Source organism: Bison bison, unplaced genomic scaffold, assembly GCF_000754665.1.
Source record: "Bison bison bison isolate TAMUID 2011002044 unplaced genomic scaffold, Bison_UMD1.0 scf7180017864218, whole genome shotgun sequence".
Lineage (NCBI taxonomy): Eukaryota > Metazoa > Chordata > Mammalia > Artiodactyla > Bovidae > Bison > Bison bison.
In genome coordinates, this window is record NW_011494790.1 from 390361 (window position 1) to 413807 (window position 23447).

General features: G+C 39.9%; 1 protein-coding gene across 1 annotated transcript in view; it reads left to right on the forward strand.

The window, feature by feature from the left end:
* Positions 1 to 23447, forward strand: part of ZSWIM6 (zinc finger, SWIM-type containing 6) — a 186047-nt gene that overhangs the window by 22135 nt on the left and 140465 nt on the right. The window contains 2 exon segments of the mRNA XM_010845564.1: positions 9497 to 9684; positions 19794 to 19901. Of these exon segments, the coding sequence (XP_010843866.1) occupies positions 9497 to 9684; positions 19794 to 19901 (296 nt within the window).

A 23447-nucleotide genomic window follows, 5' to 3' on the forward strand; every position in this document is an offset into this window, starting at 1 on the left:
GCCTTAGCTTCAGGATGGTGGGAGAACAGTGAGAGGCCGAGGATAAGAGTAGAGGGCAGTGTGTGACAGGCTTTCTTTTCACTCTACCAGCTGGCTCTAGTCATAATTGAAAGCTTGATCTTGTTTTGAGACAATCAAGTCTGGAAAGGTTGATAACTCTGGCACATAACAATACTATTTTACCATTTCTTAATTTGATCTGGTACCTAATGATGTATAAGAACTTTTTCTCATTCATGCTAATGCATTTGTGGTTGGTTTAAGTAATACATCATCATATTTAGAAAAGCAAAAAAAAAAATCGCTGAAGTCAGTAATATTTCTGAGGAAAATGACTACTTCAGTGACAAACTTTTTTTTCTCATTTTAAGGATCAGATTTTCAGTGGTAAAATGTTGTTCTCCTTGCTAAACCAGAGAATATCTGATCTTTATTGATAAAAGTCTTCCACATTCTGATGATAATTTTTTAGAACCAATTTTGTAGTGAAAAGTGTATATAGCTTTGTGAGTCTAGGCAGGGAGGAAAGAAAATTCAGATGGTATGAAAGAATACTACCACCCTCACAAAACCTTATGAACAGTTGCTTTCATATAGTACAGTTGAATCTGAATTCCAAAGATTATAGGATTTAGAAAACGTTAAGATTGGTAGGCGACCAGTGTGGCTATGGTGGATATGAATCTCAAGTATTGGTGGAATGACTGTGAATTTAGATGGGATGTTGGAAACTTTGTGTTCCAAGAGCTGCTTAAAATGTCCATCCATTGAGGCACATGCAAATAGCTTTGTTTTCATATTTTTAACACTTCAGCCTTGGACAAACGTTGTGGGGAACATCCTGTAGTCTTGGGGTTTGACTAGGTGGGCTGTGTGGCCCCCTGCATCTCTAAGATGAGTGCAGTCTCTCACCCCAAGTGGTAGAATGCCACGGACATCGCACACACATTTACTGCTTAGTGGTGGTTGGCATGTTCTCTTCAAGAATGCAGTTACATATTTTGAGAAAATTTTTCATCAAATATGGTAAAAATAGAAAAATTTTAGTATTTAAAGGAGTTTGCCCAAGCCAGTTTATACGGCTGGGTTGTCAGGAAAATGCGTAGTTCTCTTTTGAGTTTTAAACCACCTTTGTAGGTAGTAACAGCAGAGTCCTAACTATTCAGGGAAATGTGATGATGGGAAAAATAATAAAAGGCATTATGATTTGATATAACACTTGTTTTGTAGCTAGGCAGATCTGGGTTTGGATTCTGATTCTAACCCTTACCTTACCACCTTTATGACCTGGGCAAGTTACTTTACTTGTCTAGTCCTCGTTTGCATGATATATATCTAGTATTTAGGCCAGTACATAGGTGCTTTATTAGGGTTAGTGCTCTTTTCCTGCTTCATTGTGTCATGATGAATGCACATATTCTGTATGGCACGTACTATCTCACATAACCAGGCCCAGTAGTGTACTTTGCTCTGCCATCGACAGTCCACCCAGATCGCAGTTCTTTCAGGAGCCTGCTCTTAGTCCCTGTACCCCAGGGGCAGAAGGCTGTATATAACCCTGCTGGTAATGGTGACCATGCCCACTTCACTGGGGTTTTATGGAGCAGCCAACCTGGCTCTCTGTCTTTTGGATAGCACAGTAGAGTGGTGGGCACAAGTCATGGAGATTATGGTAACAGTGACACTGTGACCCAGCAGTTGAACGTTGCTAAGGATGGGGAATATTTCAGGCCTAGTTTGCATTTGGCTTTCATGTATTACATATTAATTGAGAACACGTTCTTGTGCTTTGAAGTTGTAAAAGCTCTCCTGCCTGCATTCTAGATTGATGTCTATCTGCCTTGAGTTTGCCATTTGTTTTCAAGTACTACATCAGGGAAACACAGACCTCTGGGAGACCTTTGGTTTATTCCCAGTAGTGGACATTTCTCTTCCTGCTTCTGAGTGATTTTGCCTTTGTCTTTGTGCCTTGGTAAGTTTTTTTCCCTCCCTCTGTTTAAACAAAGATTAATACTTCCTTTAGTTGAGCTGGGCTGTTTTACATGGATTGGTGATTATAAAGCTTTTTCTGAGCAGGTGTGCTACAATGAATAGTCTTTTTAATTTCATTTTTTTGGATTTACATTTTTTATAACCTCTTCTGCAACAAATGGTGAAACTCCATGTCCATGCTCTTTCAGTCAATAGTTAATAGTTTTTCCATACTTCCCAGCTGCTTATTGTGGGCACAGCTGACAAAACCAGGAGAGCCTTTCTAGTAAGGTGAGCTGAGCCAGCGTTTGAGTAAGACAAAGAACTTTGCTACAGAATGAGGGCTTTGACAAAGTGAACAAATGTAAAGGCAGCTGAAAACTTGAGTGTTGCTAATCAGGAATATATTCCATGATCCTGAAGTTTCCAAAACATGTGTGTACTTTAGAAAAGTAATCCAATGACTTGTGGGCTCATAGATTTTCCTGTTTCAGAATCCCTTTATGTGGATTTAAAAAATGTTTTTCATACCTATGAATATCTTACTCTCTCAAAGGACGTTACTAGTTCTCATTTTCTTATATGTCTGTGTCACAAAAAACTTAGGATTTACTTTTGAGGCTCTGTACCCATTTGCTCTTGCTAAATGCTCTCTGTTCGACCCAATTATGGCAGATCCCTTTATCTCTAGTTGCTAAGTCTCTTTAAGGAAGCATTTGCTTTTATTATTTTATTTATGATACTGATAATGAGCACTCCATAGAGTTCAAAGGGGCTTGTTCTGATTATTAAGAATGTCTTTCTTTGCTGATAGTTGCTTGTATCTGAAACAGCTTTCTCCAGTAGATAGGCCATCTGCTTTAGGGAGAAATCTACACTTTCCTCCAAATCAGCAAGTGGGTTAATATCAACAGTAATCACAGTGAATCTGCTACCCCTCAAAATAGCGTATTTACATAAATTCTCTGAAATTCAGGATTGTGTCCATTCCATATTCTCTTCCATTCCTTATGCTGGAGAAATTTAGGATTATTTTACTTCTCATCACTGCAGTATTCAAAATAATGAAATATTTTAAATGTAGGAGATAAAGGAAAAGGGTAAAACAGCACTTGTGAGATTCAAATGTAAAAAGTTATGTGTTGGAAAGTCCTTTTTTAGTTAGTTGGGTGCTTGTAACAGTCTGTACTCTGGGACTGTAATGTAGAAGTGCTTCATGTGTTGAGTACTCTACAGATGTATTTAAGGTTAGTTTGAATTAATGGCCTGTCAAAGTTATTCTTGGAAAAACAAAACAAAGCACCTTCCAAACCATCTCATCCTTTTCTTTTTCTTCTTGAAAGATGGAAGATGGAATAGTTCACATTTCACACCTTTGCTGGGGGAGTATAACTCCTTGAAAAACCACTCTGAGCTGAAAAGTTCCCCACATACTAAAATTTTTTTTCAGCTGTAGAAAACATTTTGCATTTATGTAGTTTTTCAAATTGGGACATCCTTGGAATACTTTAGAAGTGACAGTCTTGTTCTGGGAGAGGTTCAGTTGAGGTGCTTATGGCAAACCTTCTGGATGATGGTGATAACGGCAGTAATAATAGTAGGACTCATTACAGGACGTGCTTCATATATTAATTTATTTAAATTAAAGATACATAAGGAAATGAGGTGCAGACATTAGGTAACTTGCCTACTGTAATATACCTGGTAAATGAAAGAGTTGGGATTTGAGCCCGCTCAGTAGCTTACAAATGTATGCCTTTCACCACTTGCCTGTGTAGTGACTGAGAGGCTTTAAATTTTAAGTTAGAATTGTGACTTAGGGTATTTTGCTATTAGTAAACCTTAAAATGGAATCCAATACTGTTTTACATAGAGGTAGGAATAATTGTCGGAGAAGGCAATGGCACCCCACTCCAGTACTCTTGCCTGGAAAATCCCATGGATGGAGGAGCCTGGTGGGCCGCAGTCCATGGGGTCGCTAAGAGTTGGACAAGACTCAGCGACTTCACTTTCACTTTTCAGTTTCTTGCACTGGAGAAGGAAATGGCAACCCACTCCAGTGTTCTTGCCTGGAGAATCCCAGGGACAGGGGAGCCTGGTGGGCTGCCGTCTATGGGGTCACACAGCGTCGGACACAACTGAAGTGACTTAGCAGCAGCAGCAGCAGCAGCAGCAGCAGGAATAATTGTGAATTGAAATTGGGAAATTCTGAATTTGGTTCTGCAGTCAGTAAAAGACTGCTTTTAACTTATCTTTTTGAATCATTCTAGATCAGTGTTTAGTCTTTGTCACTTGAAGATCTGTAAATGCATCTTGAAATACTGGGACACTTGTTCCAAACTCATGTCAGGAGAAGAAATGAGAGAAGAGACAATAGGCATCAAAGTCGGCATCAAAGTCAGCATCTGTCAGTGAAACTTGGTCTGTTTTCCTGCCCTTGAGGCTGTCTCTGTGGTGGAAGAACTCTTCCCACCTCGTTGGGCTCCTGCCTTGAGGAAGGCCCTCCTCTCCTGAGATTTGTTGTCGTATCACACTTGGATACTGAAGTGGAAGTATGCTTCTCTGCAACTTGACAGAAGTTAGGGAAATGAAAAAGTGATTTAAAGATAGTGATTTAATGCAGTGATTTAAAGACAAAACATATTTGGAAACCATCTTGTGAAGGAAAAAAAAAACCTAGTCAAAGAGCCTCAGAACACAGTTCTGTGTGTCTGCTTTGTGTCTGTGTTGATCTTCTGTGCAACTTGTCAGTGTTGTCATTCGAGGTTATAGGAAGCCACAGATGTATTTTGATGCGGACATGATGGACTGAGAATACTTTCTTAGCCATGTGCCATACTGGAAAAGGCAATGGCACCCCACTCCAGTACTCTTGCCTGGAAAATCCCATGGACAGAGGAGCCTGGTAGGCTGCCGTCTGTGGGGTCGCACAGAGTCAGACGTGACTGAAGCTTCTTAGCAGCAGCAACAGCATGTGCCATACATGCATTAGTCTTGATGTGCAAAAGGTGTTTGTAGTTTTTGATCTGGAAACAAAAAAAGCAAGTGTTTGGCCAATCTGGGGAGCTTCTGTAATGAGAATGAGCCATTAATGACCTTTCGTGATGGCATCTGCAACATGAGGCAGAATTGAAGTTTTCTTTTTCTTCCGTCTTATTTGCTCCAGAGCTCCATTTCTTCTTCACCTTCATTTCTTATCTCCTTTCCTAGACTATGCTTGCCAGCCTGCCAGCCTGTCTTTCCACATATGGGGTGTCCTGCCTTCCCTAAAGAATTCCAGTTCAGCTAGAGAGTATGACAGTTCAGAATTCTTCACCATATTTATTTTTTTAAAGTTTTTTTTTCTCTAGGGCTATATATTTAGACTAAGAAGTTTACTATAATTAAATATTTCTTTATCCTTATGCCTTTTATAAGGAGGAAAATTACTGGAATTCAGAAATACTGTGACCAGCATTGTGCCAAAGTCACAGTTTTTTTAGCTCAAATATTTTCATATACTTGTTCCTTCTCATTAAATCTGAGCTTATGACAAAGTAATATCTTTTGTGTTTTTCAAAATTTTTTCTAAGTAGCAGTGTAAAATTTTATGCCCTGTGTTTCTTTTCCTCCCTGTATCTTTGCCTGGTGCTTTGGAGAGCCCACATGTGATAAAAGTTTTGTGAATGAGCGTTGTCAGTTGGGACAACCTCAGAAACTGTATTTTTAAAACAACAACTTTTTTTATGCCATCCAGCAGGCTTTTCTAGGGCCACCTCCATTTTGCATATATTTTTCTTCAGAATATATGTTATTTTCCTCCATGGTTGACATGCCACTTTTTATTTTCATTTTCTTTTAATCCATGTATAATTGATTTATGCCACTGTTTTACCATAGAACTAAGAAGCTGTTTGAAATTGATTGGGTAATTGGAGCTATATGTAAGATATCCTTGGGAATAAGTATTCTAGCTTTGAAAATTGTGTTTTCTGTGAAGTGTTAGCCACTCATTCGTGTCTGATTCTTTGGGACCCCATGGACTGTAGCCCACCAGGCTCTGTCCATGGAATTCTCTAGGCGAGAATACTGGAGTGGGTTGCCATGCCCTCCTCCAGGGGATATTTCCAACCCAGGTATCAAACCCACGTCTCGTGCATTAACAGGCAGATGCTTTGCCATCTGAGCCACCAGGGAAGCGCTTGTGTCTTCTAGTAAGTAGTATTGATGAATTTGCAATGATGAATCTATAGCCATTTGCTGATTTCTCTGTTGTAGCAGATGGATGGAGAGCATGGTGGCTGCATCCAGGCTAGCTGTATACATGTACTTACTTGCCTTTTCCTCCCTTTTCTTTTATCCTGTAAAACAGTACTTGAGATGTATGTGTATATGCTGGAGTATGTTTTTCAAAAATAACTTTTGTCTCATATACAAAGTCTGTGTTTCTGTAGAGAATATAGAAAATTGTGAAGAAGTAAGAATCACCATTAACAGTTCAGTAATTGGCATGTATGTATGCCCATGTGCATATATATGCAAACATTCATACATGTACACTCTTGTGTAATGTGAGTGAAGTTATATCACACATGCTATTTGCCAGCCTTTTAAAAAATCCTTTGTTTTGGCATCTTTCCATATTAATGAATATGATCTTTTAAAGTGACTAAACTGTGTTAAGTATAGATCATATAGTTACTGTTTTAATAGGTATTTAGTTTTCAGTTTTTCGCTGTTGTGAACAGTGCTACAGTAAGCATACTGACTGGTGTGTTTATCTTGCAAAGTTATATTTTGGGAGCAGATTTCTTTAAGTGGAATTGCTAATATTTCATTTAAAATATAATTATACTTTGGCCATACAAACGTGTAAAGTCACTTCAGTTGTGTCCAACTCTTTGCGGCCTTATGGACTGTAGCCCACCAGGCTCCTCTGTCCATGGGATTTTCCAGGCAAGAGTACTGGAATGGGTTGCCATGCCCTCCTCCAGGGGATCTTCTCGACCCAGGGATCGAACCCACGTCACTTATGTCTCCTGCATTGAGCATCCAGAAATATAGGGCCAAATGCTCCAGATTGTTGGGCTTTGGGGTTCCTGGTCTTCGTTCTTTTAATAGCTTTTTTGTCTGCTTTTGAACTGTGGTGTTGGAGAAGACTCTTGAGAGTCCCTTGGACAGCAAGGAGATCCAACCAGTCCCTCCTAAAGGAAATCAGTCTTGAATATTCACTGGAAGGACTGATGCTGAAGCTGAAGCTCCAATACTTTGGCCACCTGATGTGAAGAACTGACTCATTTGAAAAGACCCTGATGCTGGGAAAGATTGAAGGTGGGAGGAGAAGGGAATGACAGAGGATGAGATGGTTGGATGGTATCACCGACTCAATGGACAGAAGTTTGAGCAAGTTCCGGGAGTTGGCGATGGACAGGGAGCCCTGGCATTGTGCAGTCCATGGGGTTGCAAAGAGTTGGACACGACTGAGCAACTGAACTAAACTGAACTTCTTTATTAAAAACTCTTCTCTCAAATGTGATGCTTTTAATCTATAGGGAGCTTGAAAACAAGATAAGCAACCTTATATGATGTATAAAATAAAAGCAAGCAGAGTCAGTTACTATGGAGTGTTCCAGTTACAGAGAGAGGATAGAGAAGTTGTTGATAGGTAAAGAAATTTTTTTTTTTTTTTTTAGTTTGAGGCTGTTACTCTATGTCCACTTCCTGCTGGATTAATTTATTTCTGTGACAAAGCAGCAGTTTACTGCTGACTGTAGGAGACAAGGCTATATAAAGTGAGATAAAAGGCAAGCTTATACGATAAGATTCCCCTCCTTCAATTGGTGGAAGTGCCGGTGGAGTGACGGCCCTATCACTCACGGCTGCCGGACACAACCCACTTGTAGCACTCTTCCTTGAGGGAAGTGTGTCCTTGCCTCTGGGTGTACTCCCTGGGCTGCCTGCCTCCTCATTGTCTTCTCCAGGGCTGGTGGTGAGGGAGTCAGCCAGGGCCTGACTGCTTGGGCCCTGGAAGCCCCTGCATGGGATTAGTTCCTGTCTGAGCCTTGGACTGTTTAGTGATACTGGTCCTCCCTCAATTCTGTTTGTTTTGTGCCCAACTCTGTTTGGTTGAGTACTGGGCATGCAAAGCTGAGTCAGACTTCTTCCCTGTCTTCTTGGAGTTCACTGGTGGAAGTAAGATGACCTCGAGGCAAGTAACTTGATTGACAACACACGAAGTACCCTCTGAGTAGTGTGTATGAGCAGAAGTTATCCTTTCTTCTTGGGTATTTGTGAAGGCTTCCAGAAAAAGGGGGGAAACTTGGAACCAGTGGTGGGAAGTCAGAGGAAGTGGCCAGGCAAATACAGTTAGAAGAGGAGGGAGCAGTGGTTGGTCAGAGGAGGAAGGAATGGAAATACTTTCTAGGCAGTAGATAAAGCCCATGCAAAAGTATGGAGGTAGAAATCAGTTATCTCCCTTTTGTGATTCAGAGTCCACACTGCTTCTGTGACTGACAGCTAGTGTTGGAAGAGTCTGGTGGTGGTGGTGATAGGAGAAGAGATGGTAGAAGCAGGTCAGACTATGGAGCACCTTATATGCCCTGATGAAGAGTTGGACTTGATCTTCTAGTGATAGTTGGGTGCCATCACAAGGCTTTAATTAGCCTTGATTCATGGGCGCAGTCATGAGAAGCCAATGAGAAAGCCTGTCATGTTCATTTCATGTAGTCATAAAATCCCGTTTATGAGTTGGGGATGTGCTAAACGTTAGTACCAGAGGGAGTACATTTATAATGTGACTCATCCTTTCGCAAGGCCATCGTGGCCTATAAGGTGACCGGACAGACATCTCTAACGAAGGGGACACCATTTCAGAGAGGTGGTGTAACTGCTCAGTGCTGAGGAAACCATCCTGGCAATCCTACCTGCTGAGAGAATATAGGTATAGGGTAGACACCAAGGATGTCCTTGCACAGTCCTGACTGACAACCCACTGCAGGACAGATGGACGGCTGGGCAGTGCAGAAAAATCCATTTGCTGTGTGTTGGTCGCCCCCCTCCTTCATACCTGCATACAGATATGGATCTGTCAGCATGTCATCTTTGAATACTGAGTTAAGCAATATCAGAGTTAAGATGAAAATCAATGGTCTAATTGATTTAATGAGTATAGGGCTAGACACATGGTTATAACTCAGTAAAAATTGATTTTTTAAAACATCTTACTTTAAAACAAAATGGATTTCAAAAATTGAAAAACACTTGGTTAAAAATATTCTTTTTTTTTGTATCTGGAGAGATGAAGATTTAAAACTTCTAATTTATAAGTTAAGACATTTTATTCACTTGACCTTTTAAGCAAAGTTTTATAAGTAAGACACAATAGGCCATGGACTACATTAGTAATCTGATATTAAAGTGTTCTCAGAATTTATTTCTGTATAAATTATTCAATAAAGTAAAGAAAATGGCTTTACTTAATGGAGGGGGTTGCTCAGGGGCTGTCAACTTGAATATCTTTTAAGCTTTACGTGTTTTTTTTTTTCAGGGGTAGTTGTTGGTTTAGGCATTCTAAATCAGTGGATTGCTTGGAAAAGAAGAAACTCAGGAAAGTTTGTGTTTGCAAGTCTACTAAATCCACTGAGATCAAAAGGTGTTGTCTGGTACTGGAAGGTAGCCATGATCTTGGGCAACGTGGACCAGAAGGCCAAACCCTCCTGCGCCGCTGCCACTTCTGTGTGCCCTGGATGTCTTATTTGTCACTTTATCTTCTTTTGCAAAATTATCCTGATACCACTTAATAGTACTGACCTCATAGGTTTATTATGAGAACTGGATGTTTTTGTTCAAATGTGAATGAAGTTTTATTTAGCTTGCAAAAGGCTGCGCACATGTAAGAAGGCAGATTTTTTAGTCTGTTTTAGTGAGCTAGCATTTGTTGTTGTTCAGTTGCTGAATCATTTCCAGCTCTTTGCGACCCCATGGATTGCAGCACAACAGGCTTCTCTGCCCTCCACTATCTTTTGGAATTTGCTCAGATTCTTTAATTGCAGTCAGATTAGTGTGAAGAAGTTTAAAGAAAAGGTTTAGGCTTCCCTGGTGGCTCAGTGGTAAGGAATCCACCTGTGGTGCAGGAGACTCAAGAGTCGTGGGTTCAATCCCATGGTTGGGAGGACCCCGAGGAAGGCATGGCAACTCACTCCAGTATTCTTGCCCGGGAAATCCTATCGATAGAGGAGTCTGGTGGGCTACAGTTAATGGGGTTGTAAGAATCGAACACAACTCAGTGACCAAACCACCACCACTAAAGAAAAGGTTTAAGTGATTTCATTTAAATAAGGAAAAGGAAAAGATCTGCATTCACAAAAACTAACTAGACATTTAAACATTTTAAGTTTTGGGTTAAAATTTTTTACTTGATGAATAAAAATCAGAAAACAGGATTTTTTGTGTTTGTGTGTGGGGTAGAGGGAGAAGGCAATGGCACCCCACTCCAGTACTCTTGCCTGGGAAATCCCATGGATGGAGGAGCCTGGTAGGCTGCAGTCCATGGGGTCGCTAAGAGTCAGACACGACTGAGTGACTTCACTTTTCACTTTCATGTATTGGAGAAGGAAATGGCAACCCACTCCAGTGTTCTTGCCTGGAGAATCCCAGGGACGGGGGAGCCTGGTGGGCTGCCATCTATGGGGTCGCACAGAGTCAGACATGACTGAAGTGACTTAGCAGCAGTGGGGGTAGAGAGGGCTGGGCTTAAATAAATTATCCTTCTAATGTCTTCCAAAGATTGCTTATTAAATTTTTGAACTAGAGATTGTTAACCTCCTAGACACACTACAAATATCCATAAATTTGTCCTTTAGAGTTTAAAAAAATTACTGTTTACTGGTTTGGGGACTTCTTCTCAGAGTGGTTAATCTTACTCATGATTGCCCCAATAGTAAGTAGTAAGAGGAGACCTGGAATTTAAACCCAGGTTTTTTGATTTATTGCCTTATTGTCAATATCTGAGCTTATGGTCCAAAATAAGTTATTCAGTTTTGGAGATTGGTTTAGACTTAAACTAAAAAACATTAAAGTAGTTAGAATGTATTCTTTTCCAGTGAAATAGTATCTTCTTATGTGTAATATATATCTTAAAATACCCTACAAAAATGTGTTTATATGCAGCAGTAATCAAACTTTTCTTTAACTTAAACATATTTAGATGTATTGAATACACCACTGAAAAATTTGACCTTAATCAAATTCATCTTGAGTGTTATATAGGGGAATCAGTGAAAGCTCTGAGGGGTGGCGATTGTGACTAAACCCACATTTCAGGAGAGAAATGGCAGTTTGTTTTGTTGGTCTATATGTGCTGTGAATCCTCAACCTTGCAGCAGGGCCCCCCAGGGACTGTGGCATGCGCAGACGCTCGGTGACAGCCACACTGCTGCGAGGTGACTTCTAAAGGAGACACAGTCCTTGCTCCCTGTTCAGCTCCTTGACTTCAAGTGTGGAGAATGGGGCTCTATGGTCCAAACCCACTTAGTCTACATTGAGAGGGAAAAGAGAAGGAATTTGATCTGCATGCCTAGCATTTCTAGAAAGCAGTAAAAAAATCCAGCCGTTCTTAATGTGACTACTTTACCTTCAGTTTACCTTCCAATAGAAGAAGTTCATTTTCGTATCTACACTTGGTCCCTCTTGATGCAGTATAAGCCTCTGGTTACAAAATAGCACCTCTGCAGTATTTCATGGAATGCACAGTGCCATCTGGTTCATGTGATACTCTTGAGCAGACTTGGGCCCACTCCCTTTGCATGGTTCTAGTTGCTCAGAGCCCAGAGAGTCACTCTCATGAGCAAGCAGGCAGGCAGCATTGTATTGGTTAAGACTGTGGGGACCTGAAGTTCTGAGTTTGAAACCTGGTTGTAATGCTTAGTATCTCTTGACCTTGGGCAGTTAATCTCCTGGAGTCTTGTTTTCTTCATTTGTAATACGAGGATAATAATATTTACCTTATCGACATACTGTAATGTACTTAGCACAGCATCTGGCACTTGGTCAGTCCCAGTAGAGATGTGTTAAGAGTGTGATTTTTTTTGTGAGTAAACTGCATATTGTGTGATTTTAATCTTGAGAAGAATTTCTCTGAGTTAGTGAGCAAAACTGAGTTTGTGAACTGGTGTCATTAGCCTGCTTGTTTGTGAGAAAAGAAAGAATGACCTTGGGTTGTAAGGCTGAATGGCAGTTTGGGAGGCTGAAGGAGTGTGAATTGTTTGGCTTTCTAAAAAGACAGTCAACACCTATTATTTGCAAATACGTTTTGATTGAAAACACTGAGTTTGTGGATTAAATCCTTATATGTGACTGGATTGAGAAAATTACTAATATTGGTATCCCAGTTTCTCTTATACACTGAAATTTACTCTTTTCTCTGAAAATTCAGATTCCATCTCTCTCTTTTCAACTGAGGGAAAAAATAAGATCTTTTTTTTGCATTTTCTAGAATCTGTCATCCCTTTTTTTTTTAAATTTTATTTTATTTTTAAACTCTACATAATTGTATTAGTCATCCCTTTTTGAATTGGGTGAAAGTTTGCGCAGTGAGGCCCCTCTTTGGGGAATCACCTGAATCTTCTTGTTTCTGTGCCCTGAGAGCCAAATTCTTAGCGGGAAAACAGATACAGGATCGATCCGTACCAATAAAGAATTGGTGCTTTCCGAACTGTTTGAATAACTTTGGATTTTATAGAAAGAAGTGAAAAACAAGCAGAATCACTCATCCCAAACAAAATGGTTGGTTTTTCAAACCCCTCCTTCCCAAGTCTGTATGAACTCTTGAGAATGTTTTCTGTGAGTGAGAGTCAAAGTGGCCTGATACTTAAAGTGAGAAGATGGAACAGAATGAAGAGCATGGGTCAGGGAGTCCAGAATACTGGCTCCTGGCCTTGCTATTTTATGATTGTGATACCCTGAGCAAGGTGGTTCCCTTGTCTGGCTTCAGTTTTTTCACCTGTGTAGTCAGGGGCTGCAGATCTCCAGGGTTATGGGTCAGAAGTAGCTTTGTGTATCCTTCCTTAAGAGAATTGATAGACATCCTTGAACCATCCTTGGCAGCTTGTCATTCTGTCTCTATTTGGCTATTTCATTCACTGGCTTGGCTTCTCTCCTAGAGATGCAGCATTCTTGATTTTCAAGGCAGTTTTGAACAACTTAATTAGGTAGCTTTTCATGTTGTATGGATTCCTAGCCCTCCAGTAGTCCTAGCTCTATCTTGTCTCCATCTTCCACATGACAGATCTTCAGATGTTTTCAAGTTATGTTGGTTCTTTGCCAGGTTATGCTGCCAAAGCTGTTTCTACCATCCCTCTTTGATGTAGTTTTAGACCCTTTGTAATCATGCTAGCTTTCCTGGAATGTTCGTTTTTCATTGCCACTTTAAAATATAACCCTTAGAGTACTTCAAGTAGGATATGACCTGCATGCCCTTGTTGCTCAGTGGTAAAGAATCTGCCTGCCAGTTCAGGAGATCCAAGAGACGCAGATTCAATTCCTAGGTCAGGAAGATCCCCTGGCGAAGGAAATGGCAACCCACTCTTCTTGCCTGGGAAATCTCGTGGACAGACAAGGCTGGTGGACTATAATCCAGGGGGGTGCATCATTGGACATGACGGATCATGAACACAGGCAGCATGCTAAGGTTTAAAAATTGTGATTTCATTAGTTTCGCCCAAGTTGATGTGGGTTTTTTTTTTCTTGGTTTATTTTAGACAGGCATGTCCTGTTTTGAACATGTATGTAACTGTCATCCTTGATGTGTTGTTTTTCACATGAATTGTTCATAGTAAGGCCTTATATTATAGATGAGCAACTTTTGTTTTTATATCCAGGGTAGTATTTTATATTTATCTTTCTTCTTATGAGTTATTTAATACCTGTCTCTTGTTCTGGCCTGGTAGATCCTTCTGAATTTTCTATCTACCTTGGGTATTAGGGAGCCCCACAGATCGTTGTCTCCTTGTTCTCACTGATCCTGCCTCTGAGTCCATCCCAAGTCTGTTTGTTGATGAAAATGCTGACCAGGTAAAGTCAAATACAGTCTCTTAAGGCTTCCTGCTAGGGTTTTTATACTTTCTACACTTGACTTGCGGGGAACTCTGTGGTTCTGGCTCCAATACATTGTATATTTTTAAGTCATGGTTAGATGTAATTTGTCTTGGTTTGAAGGCTTGAATTAAAACAGCTTTCTCTTTAATTTATCATCTATCTTAGAAATTATGTATTTTGTTTTAATTTTTTTATACATTTGGACTCCCAAGTGCTAGCTTTTTTTCAGTTGTGTTCGAGTTAGCTTTTATTTTAGTGATTTCTAATAATTGCTTCCCAGCCCCCATTCATTCTTTTCACTCAGTCTCTCCATGGTTTCCTGACCTCTGGAGTGCTCAGTACTGAATGCTGAACAAGGAAGGCTGGTACAACAACGGAAGGAGAAAATCTCATATGTTAGGGTTTCTGTTGCTCTTCTGGAGGTACCACTATAAGTACACACCACAGTGTTTTGAAAGACTATAACATAAGACAGTTTAAATATATTCTGCGGGGAGATAAGGTTTAAAATGCAGTGACAAGGAGAAATATATTGAAATCTTATTCTAGACATCTTGAATGTTACTGTATGTTGAAAGGAACTTTTGTAGGAAATAAAAGATGTTATAATAAGTTAAAAATGTAAATGAAATTTATCTGGCAAATAATTGGTAAAAACATTAGTTATGAGTATGTAATGGGATATTACTGTGTCAAAAATGCCATGTAAGTTCTCTCTTTTAATTTGTATAAAGAGAAGTATTGGAGTTTGACATGGAGATAGTTACATAGATTATTACAAATACATAGATCTGCATTTTCTATTTTGTGACTTACACTTCATAATAGAATTTCCTTTGTTGAATCAATGTATTATGACATTGTCTTAGTTTGATATATTACAAAAGAAAGTTTAGTGTATATGTTTCCAAAATAATACCACTGCCCAAGTATTTCTATAAACCAGGCATTTTATGAATTAACAAGACCAATCTCATCTCTCCTTGCCATCTTCTTTTTGTCCTTCTCCCTTTCTTTCTCCCCTAAGAGAGCGCATATTTGTATATATATGATACACTTAGTTATGTATCCACACTGATACCCACTGTCCTTTTTCTAATCCCAGCTCCAGGGGTAAAAAGAGAGATTGGAAAAACTTCTCAAAGGTCTTATAAAGATGGGAGAAAATTTAAGTAATATCCTATTATTCTGTCACTTAAAAAATATTCTTTTATGGAACATGTACATCCCAAGTTATAGTAGTAATTAGTAGCTATTTCTGTGTTTGATATGCTCTTTAGTATACAGTATTAACAGTAATAGAACACATACTGTGAGGTAAAGGATCTTTGTAAAGTTAGAAGATGACTATATCAATTTTAAGTACTCTTGGGGAAATGGAAGAGTCACTGAGAATGATTTTGAAGATGTATCTATTAATGCTTGAAATTTTAATATAATTATTAAAAGTAGAACTTTTAAAACTACAGTGGATTTGCCATTATATCACTTACTGGAATTTTGCCATGGTTGTATTTGGATCCCAATTTATATAAAGCTTTTATCATTTGAAGTATAAACTTAAACTTTTGTAATATGAATTTTAGGAGTAGGATACAGATGAATCTCCAGTGATTGTTTTTTATTACAGGAAATACTATGTCCAGCAGCTCTCCAAATGAAGGTGTTTTTAATGATTAACTTTCTGCACAGAACAAGTTACTGTGTGGTCTCTAGATTACAGTGTGCTCTAGGGGGTGCATGTGGAAATTGGAACTCTAATAGGATTCACTTTTATTAAACACATAATGTTTTGCACCTTAAAGGTTAAGTATCCAGTTGCATCTAACTTAGGAAATTCAAAGTTATGGTTTCCACAATAACTGTTACGTTGTCCCTATGGGCAGATTTAGAATTTGCATTGCTGGGTGTAATGTATAGTTTTTGAGTCTTACATTTAATGAGTGGGAGAAATTAACTTCATTTGACAATATTCCCTGATCTGTAACGATTTGGACACATACTGTGTGATAGGCCCTGGGATATAGAAATGAAGAAATCAAACAAAAAACCCCTGATCTTGTGTTGTATGCTTAGATAATTGGGGGGAATGCAGGAGCTCTGTGATCCTTTGACAAAATTAAGGGGGTAATTGTGCATTGCACTAGGAGTAATGGGCTGCTTACAAATGATGTCACTTGCCAAGTTTGCACATCTGATTTAGAGGAAACAAAGTTTTTAGATTTAATTGAGGACACATGTCTTCGATTTTCTTGTGGTAACTCTTATCTAGTCCTTGAAAACTACCATGAATCCATCAGCAGGACTTTAAAAAACCTCCCATTGAGGTAGTAAGTTAAGACTGTGTAATTATTCACAGGGGCATGGTTTTCATATTACCAAAAATCTAATAAAAGTTTAAAGGTTCAGACCTCTTTTGGGGCTGCTAAAGCTATGGTATTGTTCATAAAAATTAGAAACTGAAATAAGAAATGGCCTGGGGTTTCTAAACCATGTGCCATGTGGTCAATTTCGTTTTTCTTGATGTAGAGCAAGGAACCATTGTAAACAGGACCATTCTAATCCATATGCAGCTGGCAGCTTCCGTCTTTCACAGACTAACAAGTAAGACCACTGTGAGCCCTATAGCTCCTTTAGTTCTCGCATGGGTGCTTCATCACATGGACGCCAGGGAGGAGGAGCCAGGGAAAAGGAACACTTTGTCTTCAGACTTAGAAAGTATGCTTGGAAAAGAAAAGAGAATCTTTTGAATAAAATCAGAAGGGAAAACACGCATGCAAGCAAGATTCTGGAATCCCACAAAATAATGCACACTCAAACTCTATGCATGGGAGTTGAAAATGTTTTTTGGCCTGTGTAAGAGTTTTGTCATAAAAGGTTTAGTTTTAGTTTCCAATCTTGTGAGCTTCCTGGTATTTGAATAATATTTTTGACCATGAGAACAAATTATGTTGAAATTTAGCCACTAAAATATATTTTCCAGTATCTTTTCCTGGATACTGTTAGCTGTAGTCTTGTCTACTAAGAGATGAATTAAGTGACCTCATAAAGTCATAAAAATCCTGAGAGAGTTTTTTTAAAAATTATTTTTATATTGCAGGATCTCTACCTCCTCGTTTTCTCCATCAGTTTACATTTTTCCTTGTTCCCTGTGATTAAATTTTATTTATTTTGCAGTCCTGAGGCAAAGAATGGCATAAATAAGAGCAAGAGCAGGTGGAAAACCTCAAAGAGCTTCCTGCACTCTCCTGAAGTTGATATTGTGCCCGTGACCTCTGTGCCACCGCATAGGGGGAACTCCCACTCCTGTTTTGCTGTCTTTTGCTCATGTTTGTTGTGGTGCAGCAGACCTTATGGTAGACAAGGGCAAATGGGATTTAAAGAGGAAATTCCCATTTACACTTCTGTTTTAAGAGGAAGTCACCATTCCTGAAATTCTTGCTTTTGCTGTTATTTTCTATCTCTTCTTTTTTTCGAGGGAGACATGGGAGAGAGATACTATATCCAAGAGAGCGGAGGGATTCTCATCTCCTCTTTTATCTGCCTTCATAGCCCTACCCATCTTTTCCTTTTCCAAACTACTTCTTTACAAATCAGATCTAGGGAGTTTTCTCTTTTTTTCTTTCACAAAATAGATTCTGCTATCAGTTACTGTACTTCAGGAAGTTTGGGGCTTGAGTCCTAAGAATCTTTATGTTTCTTGAATTATGCAGGTTCTTTTGATGCACAATTAGATTTTACAACTGTTGGATACATGTATACCATAGATACTTTAGGAGTTCTGGGCCCTAAGTCATAGAAATCAATACCAATGGGGCTTACAACATGGCAGATAGGTTCACAGGTACCAGGGGTTCCTGGGCTGACAGCCAGTGCTTCAAGGAGTGAGAGTGTAGTTGAACTTAACCAAAACCATCCTGTTATGGAGTTTGGTTTTTATACTGCCATATTTAAAGTACATTGGGAGAGCTATCATGATGGCAGAGAAGTAGGATGTGGAGCACACCTCCTTCCACAATTATATAAAAAAATATCTATAAATGAAACATTTCACACAGACCATACACTGAATACTGGCAGAAGAGCTCAGATTTCTGAAAGGGCAAGGAACTCTCCATGTAATGGGTGGAAAAAAAGAAAAAAAGGGAAGAAAAGGAGGGAAAGAAATCAGGACTGGACCTGTGCCCAGGAAGAGAGCTGTAAAGGAGGAAAGGTTCTACACCTAGGAAGTCCCCTCATGGACAGAGAGATCAGCCTGGAGAGGGGGAGCTTTGGAGCCTTGGAGGAGAGCACAGCAACTGGTTTGTGGTGGGCAAAGTGGAGAATGACCTGTACAGATGGTCAGGACCACCGCCTTGTGCTCCTCAGCTCCCCACCCCAGCACTTGTCCACTGGTGTGGGTGGGGACTGGATGCTGAAGTTTGGGATTTGGAGGTCAGACCCAGGGAGAGGACTGGGGTTGGCTGTGTGAGATTGAAGAGGCTAGAGTGTGACATCTTACGGTGTACTTGGAAGACGCCTAGGCCCACCAGAGAGGCAAGGCACCACTGTTTGAGAGGAGGGTGCAAGGAAAGCAATGGCAGCAACATAGGAGTGTCTTTCCCTCTGTGTACTCACAGGCAACAAAACAGCACCTGCACAAACTCCTGGGGCATGTGTGAGCTGCCACTGCCATCTTGGGCTCCAGAGGCAGGCATGGGCAGCAACCATCAAGAGACCCAGGAGCAGGCTTTACTCACTGCCCACACTGTCCCAGGAGTACATGGGCTATCACTGCTGCTGCATGACCCATGAGTGGGCATCAATCGCTGCTCCTACCATCCGAGGAGAGCACAGGGACATCACGTGAACAGGTGCTAGTTGGTGCCTCCATCGTCCCGGGAGCATGCACAGGCCGTTGCACCTGTACACCATATATCAAGGGAATAATGGCCAGCTCATGCTGAGGAAAGAGACAGCAAGCATCCAAACTAAAAGCAGCCCCTTGACTCTAGACAAGATGGTGGAGCAGGAAGACTTGAGCTCAACTCTTCTCAGAAAAAAATCAAAGTCAAAACTAACTGTTGCACAACCATTGACAATAAAGAATGGAACCTACCAGAAAAGATATTTTACATTCAAAGACAAAAGAACACAAGATGATAAGAGAGGGGGTTTTATGTTATAAACAAATCCCATATACACCAGGTAGGTGACCTACAAACTGGAAAATATAATTCAAAGGTCTCCCAATGGAGTGAGAGTTCTGAGCCTATGTCAGTCTCCCCAGCCTGAGGGGTGGAATTAGGGGAAGGAGCCCCCAGAGCATTTGACTTTTAAGGCCAGTGGAGCTTGAGGGCAGGAGCTCTCCAGGAGCAGGGAAACAAAGACTCTACTCTTGGAAGGTGCTCACAAGGTTTTGTGTGCACTAGGAACCTAGCAAAAGCAGTGACTCCCTAGGAGCCTGGGCCAGACCTTCTGGTGGATCTTCAAGGGTCTCCTAGGGAGATGGGTTGGCTGTGGCTCACAGTGGGAGCAAGGACACTGGTAGGGAAGGCCCCAGGGAATATTGATCGGCACAAGTGCTTCTGGAGGTCACCATTTTGGCATAGAGACCTGGCTGAATCCAGTGGCCTTCAGGCTCCATTGTTGGGATGACACAGGCCAAAGAACCAGGAGGGTGCTGCCCCATCATCAGATAGGCTGCCTGAAGTCTTAATGAGCTCACAGCCACCTCTAAACACAGGTGTTGAGCTGCCTTTGCCCACCAGGACAAGACCCAGCTCCACCCACTGGTGCGCAGGCACCAGTCCCTCCCCCCAGAAAGCCTACATGAGCCCCTGGACCGACCTCAGCTGGACCAAGAGGAACTAACCCCTGTAATCTGTGGAAAGGAGACCACAAACACAGAAAGTTAGATAAAGTGAGATGGCAGAGAAATATGGTCTAGATGAAGGAACAAGACAAAAGCCCAGAAGAGCAACTAAGTGGAGATAGGTAACCTACCTGAAAAAGAATTCAGAGTAATGAGAGTAAGATAATCCAAGATTTTGGAAAAGTAATGGAGGCAAAGACTGAGAAAATACAAGAAATGTTAAACAAAGAAGTGAAGGATTTAAAGATCAAATGAACAGAGGTGAACCGTACAGTAACAAGTGAAAAATACACTAGAAGGAATAAATAGAATAAATGAGGCCAAAGAACAAATAAGTTAGCTGGAAGACAGAGTGGTAGAAATCTCTGCTGCAGAATAGAATAAAGAGAAAAGTTGAAAAGAGATGAGGACAGTCACAGAGACCTCTCGGACAGCTTTAAATGCAGCAGCATTTCCATTATAGCTGGTCCCAGAAGAAGAAGAGAGAAAGGGCCTGAGAAAATATTTGAAGAGATTATAGACGAAAATTGCCCTAACTTGGAAAAGAAGAAACTCACTCAAGTCCAGGGTATGCAGAGAGTCCCATACAGGATAAGCCCAAGGAGGAACATGCTGAGACACACGTTAATTGAACTGACAAAAATTAAAGACAGAGTAAAGCAACAAGGGAAAAGCAACAAGTAACACACAAGGGAATCCCCACAAGGCCATCAGCTGACTTTCCCATATAGTCAAAGCAGTGGTTTTTCCAGTAATCATGTACGGATGTGAGAGTTGGACCATAATGGAGGCTGAGTGCTGAAGAATTGATGCTTTTGAATTGTGATGCTGGAGAAGCTCTTGAGAGTCTCTTGGACAGCAAGGAGATCAAACCAGTCAGTCCTAAAGGACATCAACCCTGAATATTCATTGGAAGGACTGATACTAAAGCTTAAGCTCCGATACTTTGGCCACCTGCTGCAAAGAGCTAACTCATTGGAAAAGACACTGATGGCTGGGTAAGATTGAAGGCAAAAGGAGAAGTGGACAACAGAGGGTGAGATGATTAGATAGCATCACTGACTCAATGGACATGAATTTGAGCAAACTCCAGGAGATAGTGAAGGAAAGGGGAGCCTGGTGTGTTATAGTCATGGCGTCGTAAAGAGTTGGACATGACTTAGCAACTGAACAACAGCAAATATATATGCATCCAACATAGAAGCACCCCAATATATCAGAAAAATCCTACCACCCATAAAAGGAGAAATCGACAGTAACACAAAAATGGGACTTTTAACAACCACTTACAGCAATGGACAGATCATCCAGACAAAGTCAATAAGGAAATACAAGCTTTAAATGACACATTAGACCAGATGGATCTAATTGATATTTATAGAGCATTCCATCCAAAAGAAGAGTACACGTCCTTTTCAAGTGTGCATGGAACGTTCTGCAGGATAGATCACATGCTGGGCCACAAAACAAGCCTTGGTAAATTTAAAAAAATTGAAATCATATCATGCATCTTTTCCCACCATAATGCCATGAGCTTAGAAATCAATTATAAGAAGAAAACTAAAAAAAAACCCCACAAACATATGATGGTTAAATAATATGTTACTAAATAACAAATGGATCACTGAAAATGTTAAAGTTTAAAAAAATATCTGGAGATAGATGACAGCAAAAGCATTAACAATCCAAAACCTATGAGATGCATGGGAGACATTAAAACTGACACCACAGAAATACAAAAGATAATGAGACTACTACAAGGAACTATATATGCAGTAAAATGAACAAAGAAGGACTAAACAAATTTTTAGAAGGGTACAGCCTTCCAAGGATAAGCCAGGAAGAAATAGAAAATATGAACAGACCAGACACAAGTACTGAAATTGAATATATGATTAAAAGCTTCCAATAAATGAAAGTCCAGGACCAGATGCTTTCACAGGTGAATTCTATCAAATATTTAGAGAAAAGCAAACACCTGTTCTTCTGAAATTCTTCCAAAAAATTGCAGTGAAAGAAACACTCTAAAGCTCATTCTATGAGGCCACCATAAACCCATACTAAAACTAGTCAAAGATACCACAAAGATAACACATAGATGCACGACTCTGTATAACTAAATCACTTTGCTTTATACCTGAAACTAGCACAACACTGTGAATCAACTATATGCCAAATATAAAATAAACATTAAAAAAATCCAAATGTCTTTGTATATCTTACAAGAAAAAAAATAGTTTTGTCCTTTTTTATATTCCATTTAATTTGAAGGTTGATGGAAAGCTGTACTTGAGGATGTAATGAGTAAGCTGACTCCCTGCCCCTTCCCCAACAAGATGAGACTAATTAAAAACATATACTTTGTACATATAAATGATATATCTAAGTAGATTTTTTATAAAAAGCATCCACACTGTTTTTCTTCCTAATGGTCCATCTTTTTAGTGGAATATAGTATTTCCTTAGTTTCTTTCATCTTCATATTAATATGAGAATTGTAAACATGTATTTTAATGATATTTATCTTTAACATCCTTCATCACCATTATCATCTTACTGGCATTCTCACTTGTTGGAAGGATATTCCAGGTACAGGAAAATATGAGCAGAGTCCGTAGATGTGTTTGAGGAACAGTAGACCCTGCTTGCTTGGGGCCAAAGGGTAGGCTCCTTGAAAGAAGTGAGTGGAAGAGTAGATTAGGGACATAGTGTCAGGAGCTTTAAAGTAATTTCTGTTTGGACTTTATTCTGTGTGTCATTTTTTAGAGAGAAATGGGCTCAGAGTTTAAAATAGTAACTCCATAAATAAAATTGTAGCACCACATCTTAGAAGGCTATATAAAATCTTTTACTTGAGTTAGATTTCAGAACTTTAAAAACTATATATTATGAGCAGTATGTCTATACCACACAGGGAAAATACCTTTTAAAAATTTTTTCTTCACTCTGTATAATAGGCTCCAGTTTCATCCACCTCATTAGAACTGATTCAAATGTATTCTTTTTAATGGCTGAGTAATACGCCATTGTATATATGTACCACAGCTTTCTTATCCATTCATCTGCTGATGGACATCTAGGTTGCTTCCATGTCTTGGCTATTATAAACAGTGCTGCGATGAACATTGGGGTACACGTGTCTCTTTCAATTCTGGTTTCCTCAGTGTGTATGCCCAGCAGTGGGATTGCTGGATCATAAGGCAGTTCTATTTCCAGTTTTTTAAGGAATCTCCACAGTGTTCTCCATAGTGGCTGTACTAGTTTGCATTCCCACCAACAGTGTAAGAGGGTTCCCTTTTCTCCACACCCTCTCCAGCATTTATTATTTGTAGACTTTTGGATCGCAGCCATTCTGACTGGTATGAAATGATACCTCATAGTGGTTTTGATTTGCATTTCTCTGATAATGAGTGATGTTGAGCATCTTTTCATGTGTTTGTTAGCCATCTGTATGTCTTCTTTGGAGAAATGTCTATTTAGTTCTTTGGCCCATTTTTTGATTGGGTCGTTTATTTTTCTGGAGTTGAGCTGTAGGAGTTGCTTGTATACT